The sequence below is a fragment of the Zonotrichia leucophrys genome, chromosome 7 (assembly GCF_028769735.1).
Source record: "Zonotrichia leucophrys gambelii isolate GWCS_2022_RI chromosome 7, RI_Zleu_2.0, whole genome shotgun sequence".
Classification (NCBI taxonomy): Eukaryota; Metazoa; Chordata; class Aves; order Passeriformes; family Passerellidae; genus Zonotrichia; species Zonotrichia leucophrys.
The window spans coordinates 31,230,236-31,254,288 of record NC_088177.1 but is presented as its reverse complement, the minus strand read 5'-3'; the positions used below and the strand labels follow the sequence as shown (position 1 = coordinate 31,254,288).

Genomic DNA, 24,053 nt, shown 5'->3' with positions numbered 1-24,053 from the left:
CAGGACATCATTTTTCAGTAAAGGAGAGCTAGGCTGTGCTCTGGGTTCTGCCACAGATACTCTGCACCTACATCCACTGTACTCCTCATTTCCTCCTTGTATCTGATTGTAGAGTGCCCATTTATCTGTGCAGTGGGTAGATCCTCCATCTGAATCACGGTGGAAATGCTGTGTTTGCTTAGTGACAGCTCCTCTTCCAGCTGCTCTTTGGAGCTGAACTCTGCTCCCCGTGTTACACTGAGTCATTTAGCTTGGCAATTTAGACCATACAGTTTGTATGACAAAGGAATGATTTTTCTAGCTCAAATAAGATCAAGCATAGATGATCTTTTAATGAAGTGATCCTTGTGCCTGATTATATTAACATCACAGGGAGACAAATGAACCTGAGCTGCAAAGAGCCCCCTGCAGCTATAATTAGATGAATACAGAGGTTCATATTGATCTATCCATTGGCATGAGGCAGGAAAGAGCATCACCCATATATGCTTTCAAGACCAGAAGCTGGCGCAGGCTGCAGAGATGTCAACTTAAAATTGTGATCCTAAAACAAAAGTTTCAGCCTGCTTGTTTGATACTGTTCCACCTACTCTGCAAAAGAGATGGCCTGGAGTAGATTCTGTGCCTCTGGAGCTTTTGGGGTCACTGTTGCCTGGGAGGAGCTCTGTTTTGTGTGGTGTGACCAAGAGAGCAGCTGTGCTTCGTTGATCAAGGTGGTGGTTGGTATCCTAAGAAAACCCATTGTAGGATTTTCCTTCTTTCTTGACACCAAGTTGGCTTGTGCACTACTCAGTGCCCAGTAGTTCCTGATTACTGATCAGCACCTTCTGGCCAATTCCCCCAGTTTATATCTGAGCATGAGGTTCTGTGGAATATCCCTTCTGTCTGTCCTGGCCATGCTTTCTCCTGGCTTCTTGTGCACCTGCTCGCTGGCAGAGCACCAGAAACTGAAAAGTCCTTGATTTAGGGTAAGCGCTACTTAGCAACAACTGAGACATCAGTGAGTTATAAACATTATTCTTACAGTAAATCCAAAACACAGCCATGTACCAGCTACTAAGAAGAAAGTTAACTCTCTCCCAGCCAAAAGCAGGACACTGCTGTAGGATGTAGCTGTTTGCTGTCCCATGCAGCTGCCTGATAGCCTCACTCCAAAGAGAGCATAATCCCTTTTAACTAGCGCTTCACTTCCTTGATTGCTTTTTGAAATGTCTAAAAAAAATTATTTTCAAAACTATCAAAGGAATCTAATCATCTGTTCATGCTAAAATCTGTATGAGCTTACAAGAGGTCTCCAGACACAATTGCTTCAATGCAAGGGTTGTTCCTGCACTCTTTGCTGCCTGCTGCAGGGTGGCTGTGGAGGACACAAAGCAGCAATGTGTCATTGGAGCTGGTGTTGCTCTCTGCTTGGCAAAACAAAGCATTTCAAAGATCTTATGTGCTAGAAAACATGTTCTGGTGGCTAATCAGTGATACCTGTGATTGGGACATATGGGATTTACTTGTAATTTTGTTGAGTTCTACCCTCTGGGGAGGTGATTTAGGTCAATTCTCTGAGTAGAGCTTTGAATGGGACTTTAACATGAGTTTTCAGTGCTGCTCATCACATAAACTCATCTTTCAGTGCTGGTACGCCCTTTGCCTTGCTCAGTGTTTGTGCTAGAGGGACAATGCACTTTCAGTGCACCTTTGAGAGCAATTTACTGGGCAGTTCTTGAGCCCTTTGGTAGATTCAACATCTTTTACAGTTCCTTGGACAGCCATCCTTCCCCTTTCTGTGCCTCAGAAGGAATACCTGGCTCAGAGGCCACCTGTGAAGGAAGTGTGAAAATGCAGTGTTAAATACATGAGATGGAAAGGGATGAGAAAAGTGTGATAATTTTGTTAGAGAAGAAGACATTAAAAGCTGTACTATATGCATGGGTGAGGGGAGAATCAGATCAATTTAGAGGTGAGCTTGAATCAAAAATTATCATCTCTAATTCCCTCAAACCTAAATGGTGTTTTTGTGTCTTGAACTGAGTTCTTATCAGCTGAACCAGACCAAACTGCTCAACTCCAGCAACATGTGAATGGTCTGAGACATCATCTGTGATTGCAGGTCTCAGATCAAGATAAAAATGCTAGAAGCAATGTGTTGCATTTTGATTTTATTTTTGCTGGTTTGCATACCAATACAGTTTCATTGACTTCATCAGAGAGATGCTTATTTTGTACTTTCTTGTGAATAAAATAAGTTCCTCTGCATATCCAGATGGGTCTATGACAAAAATAAGGCAGCCACACTGCAGTAACTGGTTAGTCAAGAACTATAGTACATCAGAGAAGAGCTGGTTTTGCTTTCCCCTCTTCCTCCTCACACAGCTTCTAAAGGCACAAGTGAGACATTCTCCTGACATTGAGAACTGAAAATGCAATTGTCTGTTGTGCCAGGCTAATTAGTGCTTCTCTTGACTGTCCATGACAATAATGCTGTGTAACTGGAGGTATTAACTGATTTATAAAACAGGAGTTAGAAAGTGATTTTTATATTTTTTTATTACTCTTCTAGTACACGCCTGCTTGTGGAAGAACAGGACAGAAGTGTAGTAGAGAATCACTAATTCAATATGACACTTGTTTTGCAGTGTGGCAGGTTACGCCAAGTTCTTCTGTAGTACCTGGTCTATACAGTGGGTAAAAATAACACTGGGGCTTATCTCAAACTGACAGTGGTAAGAAAGAAATTTGAAGCTAATGTTATACACACATCCCCATCTTTCCTTGTAATGGCCACATACTGCAGGGAGCCTGGAATGATGGATCTCTTTGCAGTGGGCAGTAAGGTTTTAATGGTGTTATGAAAAGTGTTTCTTCTAACATGGCTTTTTGGAGGGAGCTAAAAGTTTAACATTAAAAGTCAATATGTGAAATGGGCTTAAACCTAAAACTGTGACAAAGAAAAAAACTCCCTGTCCTTGGAGCATGGTTTCTCATACTTTTCCTGAATGTGCAGTCTTTTGCGGCTGGACAACAAGGGAAGGGCTCTTGGAGAATTCAGTGAGTTTAATATGTAATACCTGGAGGGGTTAGAAAGCAAAAAGATGTGAAAATCCCAAATCCCTACCACATCCTTGCTCTCTGGTTTTTGGAATGGTGTTTAGTTGAGCTGCAGGTGGAGTCAGAAAATCTGACCCAAATCTTAGGTTGAGTAATGGATTCAGCCCACAGTGGATGCACATGTCTGTAGGTATCTGTCACGTCAGCTGATCTGCAGAGACATGCCACATTATCTGCTTCCTGAAGATGGCTTAAAATGCACTGGTGGAGGATTAACCTCCTCCTGCCCTTTGGGCTCAGGGGAGCACAGTGTTCTGAGGAGATACTTGCACAGCTCTGACCTAGCTGGCTCTTCTGCATGCTTCTGTTCTGCATGATACAGACAAACCTTGAGGCAGCTGGGGCTCACCTAAGCAACAACAGCTCCTTGTGTGTTGGGTTAGTCTTCAAAAATTGTAATCCTTAAACATCTGGTCTGTTCTAATTTCTCTTCCATTCTTCTCCTGAGAAGTACAGGTTTGTATGTGGCATCTGTCCCTCACCCTCCTTTGCTCAGATGGAGATAAAGAGTTATTACTATTTGTAAATGGCCACAGCATCTGTTGGAAAGTGCCTTCTGCATTTCAGATCTATTTCTTTCCTTGACTGTTTTCCTCCTTTTCTGTACCTGGAAAAGGAGCCCATCGTTACTTTACTTGTATGTTAGAAGTTGCTTTGCTTTTTGAAACACTGTAAGAACCAGGTACTGTAATTTGAAACAAGCCCTGTGAGCAAACCTGTTTTGTTGTCCTCTGCTAACTGGATTGTGTCTTACCCCTTGATGCATGGTTCCTTTTCAATTTCTGACTAAGGGCCCAGCAATGAGCAAGAGCCATGCACCCTGGGGATAATCACCCTCCCTCTAATGTGGGGGTGGTCAGTCACTGGAACAGGTTGCCTGTCGTGGATGCCCCATCTCTGAAAATGTCCAAAGCCAGGCTGGATGGGGCTCGGAAGGCAGAGATGATGAAATGAGATGATCTGTAAGGTTCCTTCCAACTTAAACCTTTCTGTGATCATAAATCAGTGGTCTCTGTATTTACTTCAGCATGTCCAAACTTGCTGTTTCTTGTCCCATTCCAGCCTGAGAAGCTTTGGGAAGCTGCAGCTGCATCACCCTGAGCTGAGCTGGTGCTGCAGAGGACTGTCCTGCTGTCCTCAGGAGCAAGGCAGTGTTTAATGAGAGCAGCTGGCATCATCCAGTGTACTGATGCCTCCAATTGACAGGCAGGCAGTGGGATTGCTGCATTATGGCCATATTAACTAATCACCGCTGATAATTGTTATTAATCATTGGATCTGTAGTATGAAGCTTTATTTCCTCAATTGTGACTGTTCGAGGTGAAACGCAACAACTGCTTAACAGTGCATAAGTAGGATAAAAATGGAAGGAAAGGCTTTTCCTCCCCATCTCTCTGAAAAAGCAGCACCTTTTGCAAGGTCTCCAAACCACATCTGTGAGCCACACTGGCTTTGGAGATGATCTGGTACCCTCTAGCTCTGTTTGTTGCACAAGAAAGTGAACTTTTGTGTTGTTCCCTAAAAAATCCATTGCCTTGTAGTTGTGCTTAGTTTGTAAAATTTCTGCGCAGACAGAAGGCAAAAAGTGAAAAGCACTAATTCCTTCCTGACTGTGGGCAATTTCTCTGCAGTACAGTGACAACATTTTTGGGTTTAAATGGCTGTGCACTAGGGCTTTCCTCTTCTCCCTTCTTTGGAGAGTGGTTCTGGAGTCTGGGATTTCTCACTGTAGAAAGTGCCTTGATCAGCTTCACCCTGTTGGACTCAAGGATAATTGTGGGTCTCTTCCATCTCAGGATATTTTATGGTTCTGGCATGCTCAGTCTTTGCTGTGATGGCAAATCAGGACACATGGTTTGTGTCTGGTTTCTCAGAGTCTTTTCTTGACCTGCCCAGTTTCCCACCACTTCCTGAGCAACTGCTGCTGATTGCTGCCATTCTTTGATTGCTGAGCACAGGAAGCATTGGAAGAGTTTGGCTTCCCATTGCATTTCCAAAATCCCTCTTTGTCAGGACTGGTTACAGCCAGTCCAAGGAGAACAGACACTCAAGAGCAAAAATGTAACCCATTCATTACAGAACCTGGACAAAAGGGGCCAAAGCCCTTAATTTCCCCTGCAGTTCATGTCCTTTAGTGAGACTGCCCCTTCTGATGTGGAGAGGTAAGAAAAGGTAATTAAACAAGAAGTTAAAACTCCTGGGCCCCAGCTCCCAGCAACACTAAAAGATTGATGCATCATGTTGGGGATGCTTCAAACTCCATGATTTGCTCTGCTGCCTCTGCTCTGGGGCTTCTCACAGTGGGCTCTTCTGCCAGTTCACTCAGTGATGCTGTTAGATTTATTGAGGACTTTGGCAATTAATTGCTCTCAGACCTGAGAAAGGCCTCATTGTTGTCCATCAGAGTTTTAATTAATCAAAGTGGCAGATGGGGTAGTATCAGCCTCAGATGCTGGTGTAATTAACTCATTCATTATCATGTTCTCCTGCTCTCTGATGGTTCATAAAGGACATCTTTAATCTAGCTGTCATGATGCTGTCCCCACAGTAGGAGTTAAATCATCAGTCCTTACCATAATTGCCTTCTGTCCAAGATAAAATGAGGGAAAATGCTGATTTTTGCCAATAAATATGGAGGCCTCCCTTGGCTTCAGACAGGTGAGTAGAGAGTTTGACCTGCAAAGCTGAGCAGGGCTGGTAAAATTAGAGATCTTTTTGGAAATCTCTGGAGAACACCTTTTGAGGCCCTCAAAACTGACTGTGCAAATTGCTTCAGGAGGGTTTTGTTTGCTGCTGACCAAGTCCTTGCTGGGATGTAGTGCCAGTTTGGGAGTTTCTTGGGTCTTTCTGAATGTTTGAGACATGTCCTTGTCATGAATGGATGCCCAGGAAACACTCCCAGGCTCATCTTGGTAAGTTAACACAGATTTTGACCTGCTTTTGGCCCCAGCTGTCAGCATGAGGCTACCCAGCAAAATTCAGGAGTTGACATGGGTCAGGAGGAATGGACAGTTTGAATGTGGCCCCCCTTTGGCCTTTTTTGCCCTGGGGAATAAGAGTTTGGACTTGGCTGAGTCTGTACCCATTGACATTGGCACCAGGAAAAGGTCCTGAGCACACTGGGTAAGTGTTGCTATAGATACACTTACCATAAATGAAATGAAGAGTTTGAAGCAGAACAAAGAACTTAAATTCTGTGTATCAGAAATATAACCAGTGCTCCTCCCAAGTCATCTTGTGATGCCTGGCAGGATTTCTGGCTGTCCTGGGGCAGCAGCTGCTTCAGGAGCTTTGGAGTGACCTGCACCACTGCCCATACCCAAATGGCTGCCTGCAGCCTGACAGGGCTGAAATGGTGAAATGGTGTTTCCCAGATTGCCTGGAGGGTTGTGGAAAGGCCGAGACTTTGTCCTGGAAGCTCTTCCTAAAAAGTGGAGGGAGGTCACAGCTCTATCTCAACTGTGGCCCCTTAGGGATGGAGGAAACCTCTCCATGGTAGTGTCCATCCCAGCTGAAGCCAGTGCTTCTCTGCAGCCCTGAGGCATCTTCAATAATGAGATCATCCACCTTTAATGTGGCATCAAGAAGGCAAATAAAGAGTTTGCAGCTCTGACTGTTGCGTGAAGACTTTCCTGCTGCCTGCATTGCTGCTTTCAAAATGTTTGTTAGGAACAAAAAACCCATTAAAATTTAGACCAAAATCCTCAGCCAAACCAATACTGTGACTTTATAAAGCACAAGGCTTGGGAAAAGAACAGCTTGGCTGTTCTTAATTAAGGTTGTCTTTCCCTGGCAGATTAATTACCCAGAATTCGTTGCAGATTCCTGGCACCATGGATGTTATTGATCCAGTCAGGATGATAGTTTGTGCTTGCAGGGATCTGCCTGTGATCCTCCTTCCATGGGAATTTGGGGAGGGAGGGAAGGAGGGAGCTGGCTGGTAGTTATTAATAGAATTTGGAGCAGGTTTTTTCCCCATGCTGATTAAATCAGAATGCTAGACAGTTGCATAATCTTGTGCATCTCAGTAACAGCAGCAATTACCACCACAGGGCAGAGAAAAGTGTGGAAGAGGTGTGGAGACAGATGCCAAAGGAAGCAGTGATTTTTTTTCTGGAGAGGTAAAGTAATGGGGTTTTTTTACACGTGTTCAGAAACAGAGTGCTGAGAGTGTACAGCACAGAGTGCTGTGGATGCTCCCAGTGCCTCCTGGGCTGTAGGTTTAGTGTAATGGGAAGTGTTCCAATCAAGTCCATGGCAAGGAGCAGGGTTGCTGGCACCCTTTCACATGCACATGCAGGTCAGGGCTGATCCCACCAGTGCTTCCCAAAGCTCACATGTTGTTGGGGATGGGAAGCCAGTGACATCTGCTCCTGCCCTGCAGGGGAACAGCATTGTGGCTCTCAGAAGGAGAGGCTGAGACAGGCTGCAGGTCAGGTGATGGAGAGGGGCATTGCTGTTTGGGTAGCTGAGAAAGGCAGACCAAGGAATGTCTGTCTCCTGGGTGCAGAGCTCTCCCTGGAAACATCCGTTCCTTGTTGTGTGAGATCATGATTCCCTTTCACAGATTTGTTACTTTGCAAAATTTAATGGGCACCAGCAGCTTTACCTTGTTGAGCCTCTGATCTCCTTCAACCTTGCAAATAGCATTTTAAAGCCTCAAAACACCTCCCTGTGCCTCCACTTGTTTGCTTTGGCCGTCAGACAAATGCCTTAGTTAAACATTTTCAGGCATGATTTCTAATCCTCAGGCTGTCCTGAGCATGAGCCTGTGCTTTCCATCAGGCCAGCTTGGTGGCTATGGTGGCTTTACTTGCTCCATTTTGTCTGGTACTCAGCCTCTTTCTACCTTTCCTTTTCTGTTTCCTCAGGATTTTTTGCAGGCCTTAAACAAGAAAACAAACTATTCCCTAAAGCTCTGAAAGATGCTTCTGTTACAAGATGTGCTGTAATGATGAGAGTCACAATTGTGACAAGCACAGGACTAGCTGCCTTGCTCTTTAGACAACAACTTTTTGCCAGGCTTCATCCACAGCCTTGAAGAATTTGCTGTTTAAAAAATCCTGGGTTTCCCCTGAGTGTTTAGAAATTCAGGCCTGAATTTTCAAGAGGTAACAGTAATTTGAGGTGCTAGGCCGAGAAAGCCTTTTTTTTTTTTTTTTTTTTTTTTTACTTTTAGGAACAGTTGAACAGTGTTTTATTTATGCTTTTTGCAAATTCAGAACTGAGGTTGAGAATAAGAGGCAAGCAAGTTTCAAGCAACAGATGTAATGATCTGTAGACCCCAAGCAGAATTAACTGCAGGGTGAGAGGTTTGGTAGCTGAAGTCTCACACTGACTGTGGACAGTAGGAAAACCTCACAGTTGCTGTAGGTTCCTTCTCCCTTTTTCAGTAAATGAAGAAATAACTGCTTTGGGGACCACATCTTGTGTGCAGCCTGGGCAGCCAAACTTGCTTCCTCTGATTAATGCAGTCAGGGGAAAAATGACTGATGCAACTGCTGGGTATGTGGGACATGCAAAAGAGGGGTGGGTGCTTTTTTCCCAACCTTACAGATAGGTGTCAATTTAAAATTGAGACAATGGAGGCCAGTCAAGCATCTCAAATCATGCGAGACAACTGTGTGGGCAGTTTGGTGCTGAACACAATTGAGATGAATAATTCCTGGGAGGCACCTATTTTTCTCTGATGATTACTAAGGAAGCTTAGAATTTGACAAGTGGCCTTTAGATGTATAAATCTGGGTGAGCTGTAGCTGTAGATGACTACATTAAATATGTACAAAGGCAGGTGGAAATAGATGGCCTTAAGCATTGCTCAGCTGGCAGAGGTGCTTTACTGGAGATTGAAGACACAGAGCTTCAAGGGTCACTCCATGTGCTGTGAGCAGAGACAGCTCCAGATCTGGTGTCCTTCACCACCAAGAAACCTTATCTGAATGGAAAAGACATGGCTTGTGTGTGAAAGTGGCACTCAGTGAAGCGATTTTGCCTTCTTGTACATCAGTTACAGCTTTGAAAATGATCCATTATGCTCTGACCTGAGACCACTCTGAAGTTTGATAGAACTTTAGTGGTGCCATAAAGTTCACAGTAGCCACAAATTAGAGAGAAGGCTTGGGCATTAAAAATATATATATAAAATAAGGGAATTTATGGGTGTCTGTTGTTATTTAATGCATTAACAAACCAGGGCACTGTTTGCATTAAGTAATCAGTGCTTGTTGCTCCCAGCTAAACCTGAAATGAGACCGAGTGAAATACTTTAATTATTCTCTGTAAGGTGTGCAACTCTGTGTCTGTCTTGCCTGGATGCATGGGGCTATTTTTGGCTCTTTTTGAGGATGGGAGGCCTTGTTTACAAATGTAACTGACCTTGGTAAGAACTCAGAATATTTCAGCTGATTACCATCCCTGCCTGTGAACAGGCTCTTTTCCCCCATGCAGGTACCTAACTATGGTTTAACTATGGCTAAATAGTAATTTTTGCAAATCCTGCAGCAACACAGGCTCAGTTGACCTCACAGAGCTGATCCACTTACTGCTCTCCCATGCTCTTGCTTAAGGATTGCAAAACCAGAAAAGTACTGAGGAGCTGGGGAACAAAATGCCCCAAGGGCACAGGCCTGGTCTTATGCACCCACTCAAGCCTGAGGAAAAATCCTGCAGATTTCAGTCAGATTTATGTCAGCCCCTTAGGTGATCTCATTCAAAATTAATAACCTTGTTGTCTATTAAATAGACTTCTATTACACTGGGAATTTTACCACTGTAACTGCAGACAGTTGTTTGTCATCTCCTTTAGAGATGGGCATCCTCTGGCCATGGAGTGGACAGTGTTGTATTGCCTCTAGAAGTGGCCAATAACTCCTGGATGGGAGGCACTGACTTGCTGCTTGAAATTCTCAAAAAAGATTATTTTCTCTTTAAGATTCAAGTAAATATATTCCCATTCAGATTATACCTACATTCATTGTAGTTTAGGTTTTGAAATTTCCTCCCATTTCTAAACCAAAATACTTCCATGTTTCTGGGAGTCAAAACATCTTCCTGCCACCACCTTGCCTCTAAAGCTTTTTACTCTTGAGCCTGTGATTTTTGCAATTCTGCCATGAATTTTGCAGCTTGAGCTCAGATCCCAATGTTGTGGCAACACTCACACTGTGTGTGAGGGAACCCAGGCTGCAGTATCACTCAAACCTCCCAGCTTTACAGGCTGCCTTACATCTCTGTAGAGCAACCCAGTGTTTCAGCATCCCTGTTCTCTTGAAATCACCGAGGTGGCAAAGACCACAGCGTGTTACAGCTGCCACAGCTCAGCAGAGCCATGGCTGACTGAAGCAGGAAATTCCTTTTGCAGAGCACATGACGGCTTTTAGCAATGGAGCTGTGTGCACTGAATTAAACCAGCCCTTGGAGGCCACCTTGGATTAGGAATAATACATTCTATTAAGAATAATTGGGTTTGAGGTAAGATGATGTGTGCAGTGTTTTTGTTTGTCTAGCCTGGGTGATGCAGGTTTTTGTGAATCAGGGGATGTGATCTAGCAAGAAGTTTGTTTGTCAGGCTGCAGTCTGTGAAGGAACCAGTTTTGGTACTGGACTCATAGAAATGCTGGTTGCAGAGGGCTCCTTGAAGCCCATTTTGTCCATGCTTCATGGATTCTTCCTCATTTTCCTGAGGATCCTCTAGGACCTGTCTCATCCTCTTTATTCCAAACCATCAGTGTTATCACTGCAGTAATCAATAACTGCCACCAGCCTCTTCATTTATCTTCCTTCTCTCTATCAGTCCTATCCCTGCTCCCACTGTAATAGTCCTTCTTTTTTGTCCCTCATTTCTGATTAGCACAGCTGTTTCTTTACTGGCACCTTCTTGTCCTGCCTATTTCCTTTTTCTCTATTTGTTCTTTTCTCCCTCTCTGTCTCTCTCTGCATTTCAATAGACTTACTGGAATAGACCTATATTAAAAAAAAAAAAAGTGAGAGAAGAAAAGGACTTGTCTGCTTCCAGGGGATGGATGAAAAACAGACTGCCTAACTTCACAGAGCAGTATCCTCACCTGTGCAAGCATGGCAAAGTTCAGTGATCTTTTGGCATAGGTAGAGTTTTCAGAGCTCCTTGTGACCATCTTGTGGTGAAGCACTGCCCCTGCTTTCCTCCTGAGATGGGAAGGCTGTGTGGCTGATGGCATGGAGCTTCTGGGCACATCACCTTGACAAGGGATGCTCTGGGCATTCAGCTGGCACCTCAGAACAAGGGGCAGCCTCGGGAGGTGTCCTGGGCTGCAGCTTGGCTGCCATGTGCACTCAGGAGAGGAGCTGTGGATCTGGCCTAGCTCTTTTCCATCCCCTCCAACCATGTCATTGGTGATTGCTTCCACTGTGCTCCCTTCCCCTGTGCGTGCTTGCTCTGAGCATTGCCTGTGTCTTGGTGTTTCCACAGCAATCTGTGGAAGACACAGCCTGGAGCAGAGGTTGACCCCAGCACTGGTTGAACCGGAGATGTGCTCTGTTGAGGGCAGTTCTGTACAGTCCCTGGGAAGGACACAGCACATCAGGGTAGGTACTCTGAAAATAGCTGCATGTACTTACCATGGTTGCCTCAAGCTTCTCTCTTGAACGGAGGGAAGACACTACACAGGAACCTTAGAGTGATGTTTGGTAAACAATTTTTGCTGTTGAATGCCATGAACAATTGATAAGTCAAAATGCTAACACATTGTGCTAGGTATGCTGAGCTCTGGCCCTTTGTTCAAATCTCCTTATGTGAAGTCTTTGCCTCTGATGTGTAAAGAAAAGATAAAAGTTTACTGTGTAAGGCCCTGTGTGAATTGTGACCAGAAAGAAAGAGATTTTATTGTAGCAAACAAACGAGAAAGGAGGTGAATTCCACAATCTGTTACAAGCGAAGAAAGGAAAGGAAAAGATTACCAAGAGTCATTGATTTTCTTTTTTTATTATGTATATTTTCATTAGAAAACAATCTTGAACACCCAGGAATAGTTTTCTAATAAACGTAAGCTCATGAAGAGCACTTGGAAGTTTCCATTCTGGGTTCAGGAGAATGACGGGACAGTAACACAGTCGACATGGTCATTCCTCTTAGTCAGCCCCTCCCTTGTGGCTGATCTTTCCTTACATTGCAGCCTTCCCTTCCCCGTGCTTCCTGCCCTGGACAAACCCCCCCTCCCTCCCAACCCCACAGACATCTCTGAAGCTGTCTCAAAGAGAGTATTTCTGCATGGACACACCATTGACTCATCCCTACCCTCAGAGAACAATGGGATTTCTGGCAGGCCTGAATGAGGATCCCAGCGGCAGAACTGGGGGATCCATGCAGAGACACTGCTTCCTCTCCTGGGCAGACCCTGTAGTAGTGAAGGAGGCCTTAGGAGTGACTTCAAAGGGGACTCACATGTAGAGATGCAGAATTTGCCCCCTGGGGACGAAGATCCAGGGAAGTGTTCTTGCCATCCCTGCCAGCTACCTCCATTCTTGCACTCAGCCTCTCAGGGGCAAAAGTCCTGAAGGGATTGATGCATAGCTACGGGCTGGTTGTGCTTCTGGAATGAGGAAGATCTCCTCCCCAGGCCTGGCCTGCATTGCCTACAAAAGGGTTTGTTTATAATGGAGAGCTGATGTAAATGAGCCAAAACCACGAGGGAACAAGGCCATTTTGATTTGCTACCGTACAAAGCTGACAAAGATTCTTGCTGTCCTGTCATCAGAACAAGCCTCATCCAGGTTTACCACCATCTAAAGTACAAGTGCTTTGTCCTCACTGTGTTTCTGGCTCAGGTACATCATCCACTGTAGTTACCCTGAGGCTAAGAAACAAAAGATTCCCCATGCCATTATCCCACAGCTTGATAGCAGTGAAGGAGATGCTTGAAAGCGGTTGGTCTTCTGCATCAAGAAGTGAAACTCCATGAAAAAGGGTTCTGCTGGCCACATCAGTCTAGAGGGGTGGGAGGAAGGTTTGTGTGCCTGTTAGCAAGGAGTAGAAGGGCTGTCCAGATTCCCATCTCAGAGACTGCTACCATTTGGTAGCAATGGATCGCCCTTTTCCAAAGGAAAGCGAAGATGATGGAGTAGTGAGTGAAAGGGGAGGGGGGTATCATCTCATAAGAACACAAGTACTGAGATCAGCTGGTCAGAGAACATTAATTTTTGTCTCTCTAGAAAGTAAGATCGGGTGGGTTGGTTAGAAGTCCGTTCATCCTTGTAGGAAAAAGGATCTCTGTAAAGTGTGGTAGAAGAACTCCCAGAGAGATGTGGCAGGCTGGATTTTAAAGGAAAGCTCTCCTGTGATGAAGACCAAAGAGAAGAGTGGCTCTCATCAGCTTGAGCTGTGAAAGGATGAGACAGGTCCTTTGCAGGGGCACAATGGGCAAGAGCAATTTTTGTGATTATTAATATCATAACCTGTATCAGTTGTTGAAAGCTGCCCAACAGTGACTTGCTAACAGGTGGTGATGCTGCCACCCAAGAGTGCAGCTGGAGGCAAACAGCCTGATGCCAGCTCATCCAGATGGGAGTTCTGGTGCTCTGGTGAAGGCTACACTATAGGAAGTCTCCTTGAGCAGACTCAGTCACCGAGACTGTCTTTGAATGATCAGGGAACTGAATGTGATATCCTAATTCTGTTTGGCACAGCACATCTTGATGCATAATATAACACAGAAAGGAGCATCTTCTCTTAGTACCTCTTCTCTACTGTTACTTACTTTTTTAAGACTTGGGTATCAGAACACTCCTTTTTAATTTCCTCTCCTTTTTTTTTTTTTTTTTTCTTTTTAAAGTAAGAAATATGGGAAATGTGGCTTGGAAAAGAATTTCTATCTGAGTTCCTGTCCCATTTAGAAATCCATCTCTTTTCAACCAGTTGTGATGGCAGCTGTTTGTGCTTTTGCATCATTGTGCTTGTTTGAAGCTCAGGTAGTTTTGAGGGATCTTTAGTCTGTTTCCTGCTGCTGGAGCTAGGCGTCTGTTTTTCCACATATTTCTGTCTTAATTAAATGCTATACAATAATGAGCATGAACTAAAGATAGGCCAAGAGTGCAATAAATGTATTTCCCTCTTCTGTCTTCTCTTTGCCTGAAGTCAAACTCTATGTTGCATTTTCCATAGCAACTCCCTGGCTTCTGACAAAACCTATTAAAAAATCAAGTATTGTTGTAGGTTTATTCAGGTTTTTATCTCTTCTTTATGTTTTCAGGATAACATTTATAAATGTATATGTTAACATACCTATTATCTTGCAATTCCAGTTCTGAAAGAGAAAAAAATCTTTCTTTCATCAAATGAGAAATTCACCCACTGACCTGGAGGTAATTTGAATAATGAACTAAGATAGTTTTTGATGTTTGTGTAAACAGCACGGAACTGTCAGATTCTGCTCTCCTTTTATCCGACATGATAGATGTGAGATCAAAGACAGCCTGCAGTAACTGCTGCATGTCAGACTTGCATTATTGAGGGAAATATTCCTAGAGCCACTGGTCCATTGCTGCAAAATGGAGGAAACCAATTGGTGTTTTCACCCTATTTCCTTCAGCATGTAAGAAATGGTGAAGGTCAATGCAATAGGCTCCTACACTTGCTTGTCCTCTCAGGATTTGAATGTCATTGTTCATCAGTGGAGTGAATTTGCCTGTCTGGAAATGTGAAGGATGTAGTTCTGTGTCTGCTCATGAGATCTTCAGGGCCAGAGTCTAAGGATGGCAGAGGGGATGAGGCATCTGTTGCCTCAGGAATGAGAAGGAGCAGTCACAGGGGAGATGATGCTGGAGGGGAGATCAGGGTACTCAGCCAGCAGTCCCTACGGCAATTGCACTGCTGACTGCTTTCCTCCAAGTGCTTGACCAACATAAAAGAGAAAGGGGAAAGGAGCAGCTCTTCTGACCATGCATCCTCACAAGAAGATGGGCAGGAATCCTGGTGGATGTACCACAGGTTGGGAGTGCTAATGGTGCAGCCTCATCCTACACTGAAGAGCATTAGTGCTTTGCTTAGTCAAATAATCTTTTTCTCTTAAGGAAAATAAAGAGAGGATACTTGACTGACTGACTGACCACTACAAGTGGATAGAGGATGGTCTTCAGAACTGGAATTCTTCAGAATGGTCCTCCAGCTGCAGCCATTGGCTCTAGAGTTACTGCTGCCACATCAAGGGCTTTGAGAAGAGCCAAGGATCTGGTAGGTGTAAATAGTATTCTCCTGTCTCCCTGAGTGAAAACAGGACAGCCAACACTTCTCTTGACTCAAATCTAAGCTGCTGACTTTCTCTTTCCTTGGGTTGCCCATCCCATCATGGGAAGGATGGGCACCATCCTTCACCACCTTGCTTGGGAAACCACAACAGGGAACACACCAGATTTTTCTCAAAAACAGCCCACAGTTTTTTTCATTTTAAATTGGAAATCAAGTGTTAGCTGGGTATATGGGTTTTGCCAGCATTTGTCGTTTTTTTTTGTAGCAGCCAATTAACAGCAGGCACTGAGATTGGCAAGGTAAATATATGTATCAAAGACTGATGGTTATAGAGTTTGACTTACTGATACAGATTCTTAACATTCCCTGTGTTCTCTGGTGACCCTTGGGTTAGTGCATGTGCTTGACCCCTTGCAGGCACAGAGGAGGAGGGTTTGAACTTGGCAGTGAGCATTTACCAAGAGACAGCATGGCAAGAATGGAAGAGCTGTGGAAGCTGGAGGCCAGCACTGATGTTTCAGTAGGCAAGAACAGCATTGGCAACTGACACAGAGCAAAACACCTCTGAAGAGCATAACCAGAAAAGCATTACCAGAAAGACCTGTCAAAGCTGACAGAAAATCAGGGGAACTGGCAGAAATCACAAGATTGAGCAGGACCATACACGCACGATTTCTGATGATGGCTGAACACAGTCCTCCACACTGACCACCCCCAAACAATGCTGGAGGACCACAAAGCCCAAGAACTGAGGGGTCTACACAGTGATAGGACCCAGAATTTTCTCCATTGGGAGAAACAGCTGCCAAACCCTGCAAGCTTTGTTTGTCAGTGGAAGGTGATCTGACAGCTTTGTAACAAAGTACAGGGAACGTCTCTTCAGGGACCCAGCAGACAAGACTAGAAGAAAGACATAGGGAAGAAGAGATGCCTCTGTAGCATAGCTCTGCCCCATCTCATCTATCTGCTAGAATCACCCAATACACAACTTGTTTTTCATGTCTCAGGAGCGTACTGTCTCCATTTGCACCTTTGAAAGTCCTGCATAGTAGCACAAAGGGGACGGCACAAGGAGATTGTGGGAGATGAGAGAACTGTGCCATGGAAGGAAGAGATCCTCAGTATTTCTGCCATCAAAACTTGGAGGAGGAAAGAAAAAGGGAATTCAAAACCCCAACCCCCACACTAAATTTGCACTTGTTCTCGCAGGCTGGCAGCCTAGAAGTTCGTAAACTCAGAAGTACCTTGTTCTGGAGTAAACTGTTCTGAAAATAGTTTCCAATGGCTTCCCCCAAGTTTGCTTTGCTGGTGGCAGCCCTTTGGCTCCCATGCTGGCACGTGTATGAAGCTCTTTGAACAAGTTTTGACCTTCCTTTAGCCCCTCTGCCCATCAAGCCAGCTAATGACATGCTTCGTATTGCACAGAACACATACAATTGACAAGTTCATAGTGTTGTTTAAATATTAAACAGTCTAGACAGGCTTTTGAGTCTTACGCCGCTGTGAAAAGGCTCAGACCATGCCCATCTCTGAAACTGGGCTGCGGGATCATTTGCACAGTAAGACAGACAATAAGACTTGTATACATTGCCATGCAACAGAATAGACCCCAAACCGCCAGCCCTAAGTGGAAAGTTTATTTCTAAGCACAATATATGGAAAAAACAAACCAACAAACCCCACAGATATAGAAAACGTTGTAGCAAATCCCTGGTCAAGTAGGACTTCATGTCTGTCACTATCCTGCACCTCACAGCCGCTTAAAATGTCATGCAATGGAGGAGAGGGCACTCGGGCGACAGCCTCCGCGTCCGCGCGAGGAGGTCTCCAGGGAGGAGAAGGCCGATGGGCTCCCGCTGTGATCCCACTGTAACCAGCAAAAGGGCAGCGCTGCTCACCCCCACCACACACCTCGGCACTACCGGCGGTAGACTCAGCGCTTCAACAGGCTTTACCAACGTGGATTCTCACAACACCCCTGTGAGGTAGGTACGTATTGTTATTCCCCCTTGGCGTGGAGGGGGGACTGAGCCAAACAGCCCAAGGCTACAGAGTCAGTGGCAGAGCTGGAGTGAGAGTATGCAGAGTCCTGTGTGCTCAGAGTACACCACTCTTTCACAGCAAGTTGTGCTTCTGACCTCGTAACATTTTATCTGTTAGCCAAATTAAAGGAATTTGACTTCTCCATGTTAAATGAGTGGAGGGCAGGGAGGGAAACGACATCATGGGTGACAGCTGTCCCTTCATCTGTGTATACTTTCCCCTTCCCAAAAACACTATTATTATTCATCCCTCGGAATGTGGACAGCTTCCAGAACAGGCAAAGGAGTGAGAGGCTGCTGTGTTTGCTTGCTTTGGCCAGGTTTCTCTCTACTGATGCAGTTCTTGCAGAGATCATTCATTGCAACACCTTCCTTCTGGGGGATAGCTACTTTCAGAGATGACTGGAGCTGCACCTTCCCTCTCCCTCTGCCCACCACCATCTCTCTTCTCCCCTCTGCCAAAAGCACTCTTTGGTAGATAGTAAATCTGGTCAGACAAAGGTACAGTGGCCTCAGAAACCATGCTGTTTCACACTGGTCCTCAGTAAGCTGGCTTTCTCGGACGCTGTTCCACCTCCCACATTCTCTGCCAGAGAAGTAAGTACCTGTTCTGTTGCATTCTGATATTTAAAGGGACACTGTCAAGTAATCAAGGTGAAAAATACGACCTTGCCTTAAGCTGCTCACCTCCATCCCCAACGCTGCAGGATGGCTGCCATGCTCAAACACAGAGGCTGAAGTTTGACACCTTCTCCAGTCCAGAAACACCTAACCTGTGGCAGCCCGTTTGCCCTGTCTCACAGAACGTGTGAGAGGTGCTGGTACGATGATGGAGGGCAGCTGCTTTCAGCCATCGTGCAATGTTGCTTGGCACTGCTGCTAAATGGGTGCAGTTTGGCTGAAGACTTTATCTTGATTTTGGAGGGAGCTGGGTTCAGGCTTGAACACTATGAGGTCATTGTTTTGTGATAGCTGAGCTTCTGCTCCTGAAAATCCCAGCTAATCTCTGTATTTCTAGGGTTCTTGCTCTTATGCTTCCTCTGTAGCAGCTGCAAAATAACTCAACCCCATAGAGTTGGGACATACCCTCCATAGAATGAAGACAGTCAGCAAGAAATCAGAAATATGGATTTCCTCCTGTCACAGAAGAAAGGTGGGGAGGAGAAGGACAGGGATAGTGAAAGGAATGGGGTGAGTGGAGAGAACCATACATGCCCAAATGGAAAAGGACAAAATCGGTAGGGAAAGAAATTTTATTTTCAAGCTTGTAAGAGAATATTACAAACAATGGAGAGTAAAAAAAGCCCAAACCCTAAAAACTATTTAAAAAGTACTTGACAGTGTCCCTTTAATATCCACAAATGATTCAGCCATTGTGCATTGAAAGAGAATGTTCCTGAAGAGCAACCGATACCTTCGAGGATATATCCCAGAGAAGGAGACTTATTAGAAGTGCTACACAGTCAGTCAGCAACTGTGCTCCCTCTTCAGACTAACTCTCTCTTTTGGATGATTGAATGGAATAGACTCTGTAATAAACTAACAGACTGGATGTGAAAGGATCAGCCTACAAGACTGAGTGAGACTGTTGCAAATTGAGCAGCAGAGATACAGACACCAAAAAAAAAAAAGGTACATCTCCAATGTATGAGTGTCTGAATCAGCAAGGGAGCAGAAACCCACCAAAGATGGGTCAGCTTCTTGTGATTAGAGTAAAATGGAAGGAAATTAACCTGGAATGTCTGCATGGAAAATGATGTGTGTGGGTGGTAAGGTCTGGATGCTGCATTTGGGGTTATGAAGGCATGAATCACACCAGTACTTGTGCTTGAAACACCTGCGGAACGTTTGTACAAAATTTGCCAAAAATGCCTATACGTCAAATAAAGGTTATGGAGCACCCTCCCCCCTCCCAGTTCTACCCTCACAAACCCCTTGTCAGGAACATTATGAAAAAAACAGGCTTCTTGGTGAAATTTGGGTATGCCTGGATTTTGTTAAGATTTTCTTAGTGAGATGATTCAATATGTCTTCTGTAAATCAATACTGAAAAATCCCCAGCCATTTCACTTCAGGTACCCCACAGTAAATCAAACAAGGCTTCAGTGACTCATGAAACAAAACAACTCATAGCCCTGGTTAATTGGAGTCTGGAAAATAAAACCACTCCAAATATTTCATTCCCTTCCATGTTTTTATAAATCTCACACTACGTGTGTGTTTGTGTGCGCGTGCGTGCGTGTACGGGGGCTGTGCACAGAGCGTTACCTATTCCAGGTAATAGGATTTGTAAGACATGCTCAACCGTCTGTTCCTCTGCTTCCCCAGAACTCTGCCTACTCAGTTTGTAGTCTGTATTGCACTTGTTTTGTTGGTTTTTTTGTGATTTGTGTTGTTATTTTTTTCTTTTTTTTTTCTTTTTTTTTTTTTTTTAAACAGGCTGGAAAACATTAACCTCTTTAGCATGAGTGTGCAGCTCTCCCTCCACCTGCTTTTTTCCTTAGCTGGCCAGGTGCCGCCTCTTATATCTTGTGCAGTTACTGAAAAAAGAAAAGAAGAGAAGAAAAAAAAGAAAAAAGAAAAGGAAAGAGAAAGAAAAAGGCACACCATGCTCCTCTGCTTTATGAGTTCTTTGTCTCCTCCGCTTCGTGTTAAGGCCTCCTGAATTCCTCTGCTCAGACCGTCGTGACCCTCATGACGAGCTCTCTGTTACTACTAGACTGACTCCTCTGTTCGTGAGGCCTCAGGTGGCTGAGTATATGCAGGATGGTATAAGCACAGTGGTGGTCAGAGAGGGTGCCTGTGGCATGGCCGGCAGCCCGTGCCCCGCTGTCGGCTGGAGCGGAGTTAGTGGCTGTACCACCAGTGGAGGACGAGTGGGTGGTTTGGGAGGAGGGGCGCTGATTTGTCCTGGTCCCTGTTTTTTGCTCCTCCATGTCCTTTGTTTTGTCATAGTTCAGCACTTTCCACTGCTGATTGACCGCCTGCCACCGTTTAAAAATCCGGTAAACCGAGGGCCCTTCGTGTATTATTAGACCTGGAGGGAAGGGGGAAAGAAATAGACATAAAACACAAACAAAACTTTAGAAACAACCATAAACCTTCCCCAGCATTTTTCCCCAGTTAGCTGGCTAAGGTTAGCTCTCCAACCAGTGCTTTCTGAATGATAAATCCTGTATTTTAATTACCGACAGGCAGAGCACTGGTGCTCATCCTCTGCTGGATCCCTTTTTCCCCTGAATTAAAGGAATTACGGGTTTATCTCAGCCATCGACAAACGGATCGTAAATGGAGCGCAGTGAGTTATGCTCTTACAGCAAAAGAGTATCTGTTTACCAACAAATGCCCAAGGTTTATCTCTCACTGGGCTAATTTTGCATGCTGCATAGGCATGATTCACTGGGCTCAGGCGTGTGTTTGGAGGGGGTGTAGCTGCAGCTGACGTGTCACTGACGGCTGCTGCACCAGCGCCGTGTGTGTGCACAGCCCATGTCTCTCCCCACACACAGCAGCAGAGCAGACACACATGTGGAGGCCAGAGGCAGCAACTGAGCAGAAAAAGAGGTTCTGTCTGTACCCATAAGTGGTTTGTTATCCAAGGTAAAGTTTTGCTCATCTGCAGAGCAGGTACCTCATCCAGCATCGTTGCCTCCTCCCAAGGGAGAGCTCAGCACGCTTGAGAGAAAGGGCAGAGGAGCTCCCAGTGTGTGCAGAGCATGCAGGCAGTGCCTGTGTCCTGCTGCCCACCTGCAGGCACAGGGCTGATGTCTGGAGATGGCTCTGGGCTGTAGGACACAGCACTGCTAATGGTCTCTGTGTTCCTAAGAGAAGGAGCAGCTCAGGCCCCTCAGCAGCCCAGCAGTTAGCTCAATTCCCAGCTGTCTCCATCATCCTCCCCACCCTTACATAAGGACTAAGGAATTAAATTATTTTAGCTGCTTGGATGATAACACTACTTGAGTATTAAGCTCTGCTACTATTACTGAAGTTGCCAGACCCTGGCTAGACCCTGTGGAAGCACTAGGTCTAGCAGTGGCTGCCACACAAGTCTTCTCCCCCGAGGCTGAAGGAAGCTGCAACATCTTCTGTAGACTGGCTTAGCTGGCACACTGTAATATACCTCACAAGCCTTGCTAGACAATGGGATTTATGTGGAATGAGGGGAGCCTGAGTGTCCCTGCTTTGCAGCCATCTGTCTCTTAGGAAAGTGCCTTTGTGTCCCATGTAACTGAAGCCAGACCAGCAGGCAGGACTGGGTGAGTTAGCACTCAGTTAGAATGGTGAAGCCAACTCAGAATGGTGAGTTGGCTTCACCATTCTGGGTCACGATCAAGATTATCAAAAACCCTTCTAATAAAAGTAGCTCTCTTGCCTTCCTGTTGCAATCATAAAAATACAAGAACAAGATTCACAAGAATCAAACCCATGCCTAAACAAATGGGCTGAATTGACCAACAACATGTAGAGAGATGATGGGCACCCCAGAATAAAGTGGTTTACAGCTATCATTGATTAATCAAATCCTACAGCTTTACCCACCACCTACTTTTTCCAGACACTTCCAGCTTCTGATGACAGATTATTACTGGAGACAACCTGTGCCACATCAGACCCCAAAACACCTGAAGGTCATTTTACCCTTAAGGCTAATCTCCCCATTACCCACTGAGAGGATGCAGGCACGTGGTTTCTTAGGATCAGCATTTGATGTTAAAGAGTTTAAATCCTTGCTTCAGTACAGACTGAGTTTCCAGCCTCCCTGGTTCTAAGCATAACTAGGAGCCCTGCTGACTTGATCCCAGATTAGCTTCAGGGAATGAACTTGCATTCATTGAAATGGGATGCTGAGCCTGCTCACTGGCTGTAGAATTAACTCCATTGGATAGCTTGTATGGAGATCTGACTATTTTGGGACAGGGAATGGTGCAGGGCACCACAGTATGAGAGAGCTCTACCCTCTGGTTCCCACAGGCCACTGAGATTGCACAGCTGTAACCCTGCAGTGCTGCTGGCTTTTTATAACCAAACCCAGTGATGTCATAATAGCAAATGTGGGTTTCCCTTCCTGCTTTGAAACATGGCTGAGGATTCTGACGTGGTCTGATCAAAGCATCAACCATAAAAAGCAGGACTTAGGGAAAGCCTGCAGATCCAGCCAAGGAGACAGAGCTTTGAAGCATGCCTGAAGTGGATCAGCCCATGACAAGGGACATTAGACATACATTTAAATGAGCTGTCTGATCAGTAATGAATGAAATTCCACTCTGATCAGTGTTTCTCAGAGACCACTTTAAGCCTGGGATAAAAGAGCCAAAATCAAATGTTTTCTCTTTGGCTGTAGAACATTCTCCATAGAATCAAATCCATTCTATAAAGTATTAAACACCGAACCACGATTGTAAATCTATTCTTAATTACCTTATCACAAATATTTAATGCGCAGCCTGATTCAAGAGGGCTGTTTATAAAATTCTTGTTTGTTTGCCTTCTAATTATAAATGTTTATGATCTTATGCAATTAACTGTGTGATGCTGATGGATGGGTTGCTGAGTCAATTGAGCAGCTGTTTTCTTAGATAGTTTTGGTTTCCAAATATTTATAAAAGTACAAAATAACCTCTTTTCATCTGTATTTACTGGGCTCTAAATTACTTATCGATTTCCCAGTGTCAAGCTCAGGAAGCTGTAAAATTAAGAAGGAACCAAGTGGAGGGGTGGGCATGGAAGCGGAAGTAACAGTGATTCATTCACAAGAGGAAGTGCCAAGGGTAAGCAAGAGTCCATCAGTTAATATCAAGCTGCAGGATGCTTAATGCTCTCATTGAAACAAATCTTGTCTGCCTCAGATAAATTAGGATTGGAATTCTTACATTCAGCTCTGTGCATCCCTTACCAAGAACATCCCTCCCCTCAAGAATCATTCTTGTTGACTGAGGTGAAATGTTCAGTTTAAAGGCCAGAATTCAGTGGGAAGTCCTTTAGGAAGGACTGTATTCAACTGGAGGTGTCCACTTAGAAGCAGTTATTCCATACGCCAAATCCTCTGAGTGTGTAAGATTGCAGGCTGGTGTGATCTTCTCTCTTTGTGCAGTCCTCAACACAGAAATGTCTATATCAGAGTTTCAGATGGATTCTGGGAGTGTCCTGGTCCTTTTCTACTTCTCCCCATTTTATCTTGCCCTCTTCTGATTCAGAAAATCTGTTCTCAGTGGATCCTCTGTGAAAACCATCCTCTTCAGAAGGAATATTTCTGTGACCTGTACACTTTTTAGTCTAGATCGTTGCCTCGTTGCTCCATGAAATCCCAAGTTTGTAGTGTTGGTGAAGTGAAACTCCCATGGAATGTGGGCACTCATTATGTGTTGCTCTCATTCCCATTTTCTCATGTAGAGACCTTGCTGGACCAGCATTAGATGAAATTCCTTGATCTGAAAGTTGTTGAAAGCTGGAATCTCGGGAATAGAGACAGAGATGCATTGCATAGGTGGGCTTGTAAGAAAACTCATCAAGAGAAAGGTCCTCAGCCCAAGGGCCAGAAGAGCTGCTGGGAGAACAGTGGCAGAGTAACAAGGGAATTGTGTTTGTGTCTCTGGATGGGGAGCAGTACCATCACAGCTGCTGTACCACCATCCTGTGAGACTGAGATTAACCCAGGGGGTTGTGAGCCTCCAATTTAAAGTAACTTTGGAGCA

The 24,053-nt window shown here is 44.8% G+C and overlaps 1 protein-coding gene across 3 annotated transcripts in view; it reads right to left on the bottom strand.

The window, feature by feature from the left end:
- Window positions 1–15,296: 15,296 nt before the first annotated feature.
- MARCHF4 (membrane associated ring-CH-type finger 4) overlaps window positions 15,297–24,053 on the bottom strand; it is a 99,876-nt gene continuing 91,119 nt past the window's right edge. For 2 of the 3 annotated variants that reach the window (XM_064717864.1, XM_064717865.1), the window contains exon 4: window positions 15,297–20,398. In XM_064717864.1, the coding sequence (XP_064573934.1) occupies window positions 20,037–20,398 (362 nt within the window). In that variant the 3' untranslated portion in view covers window positions 15,297–20,036. The remainder of the gene's footprint in view (window positions 20,399–24,053) is intronic. The other variant, XR_010440947.1, reaches the window with a different exon arrangement.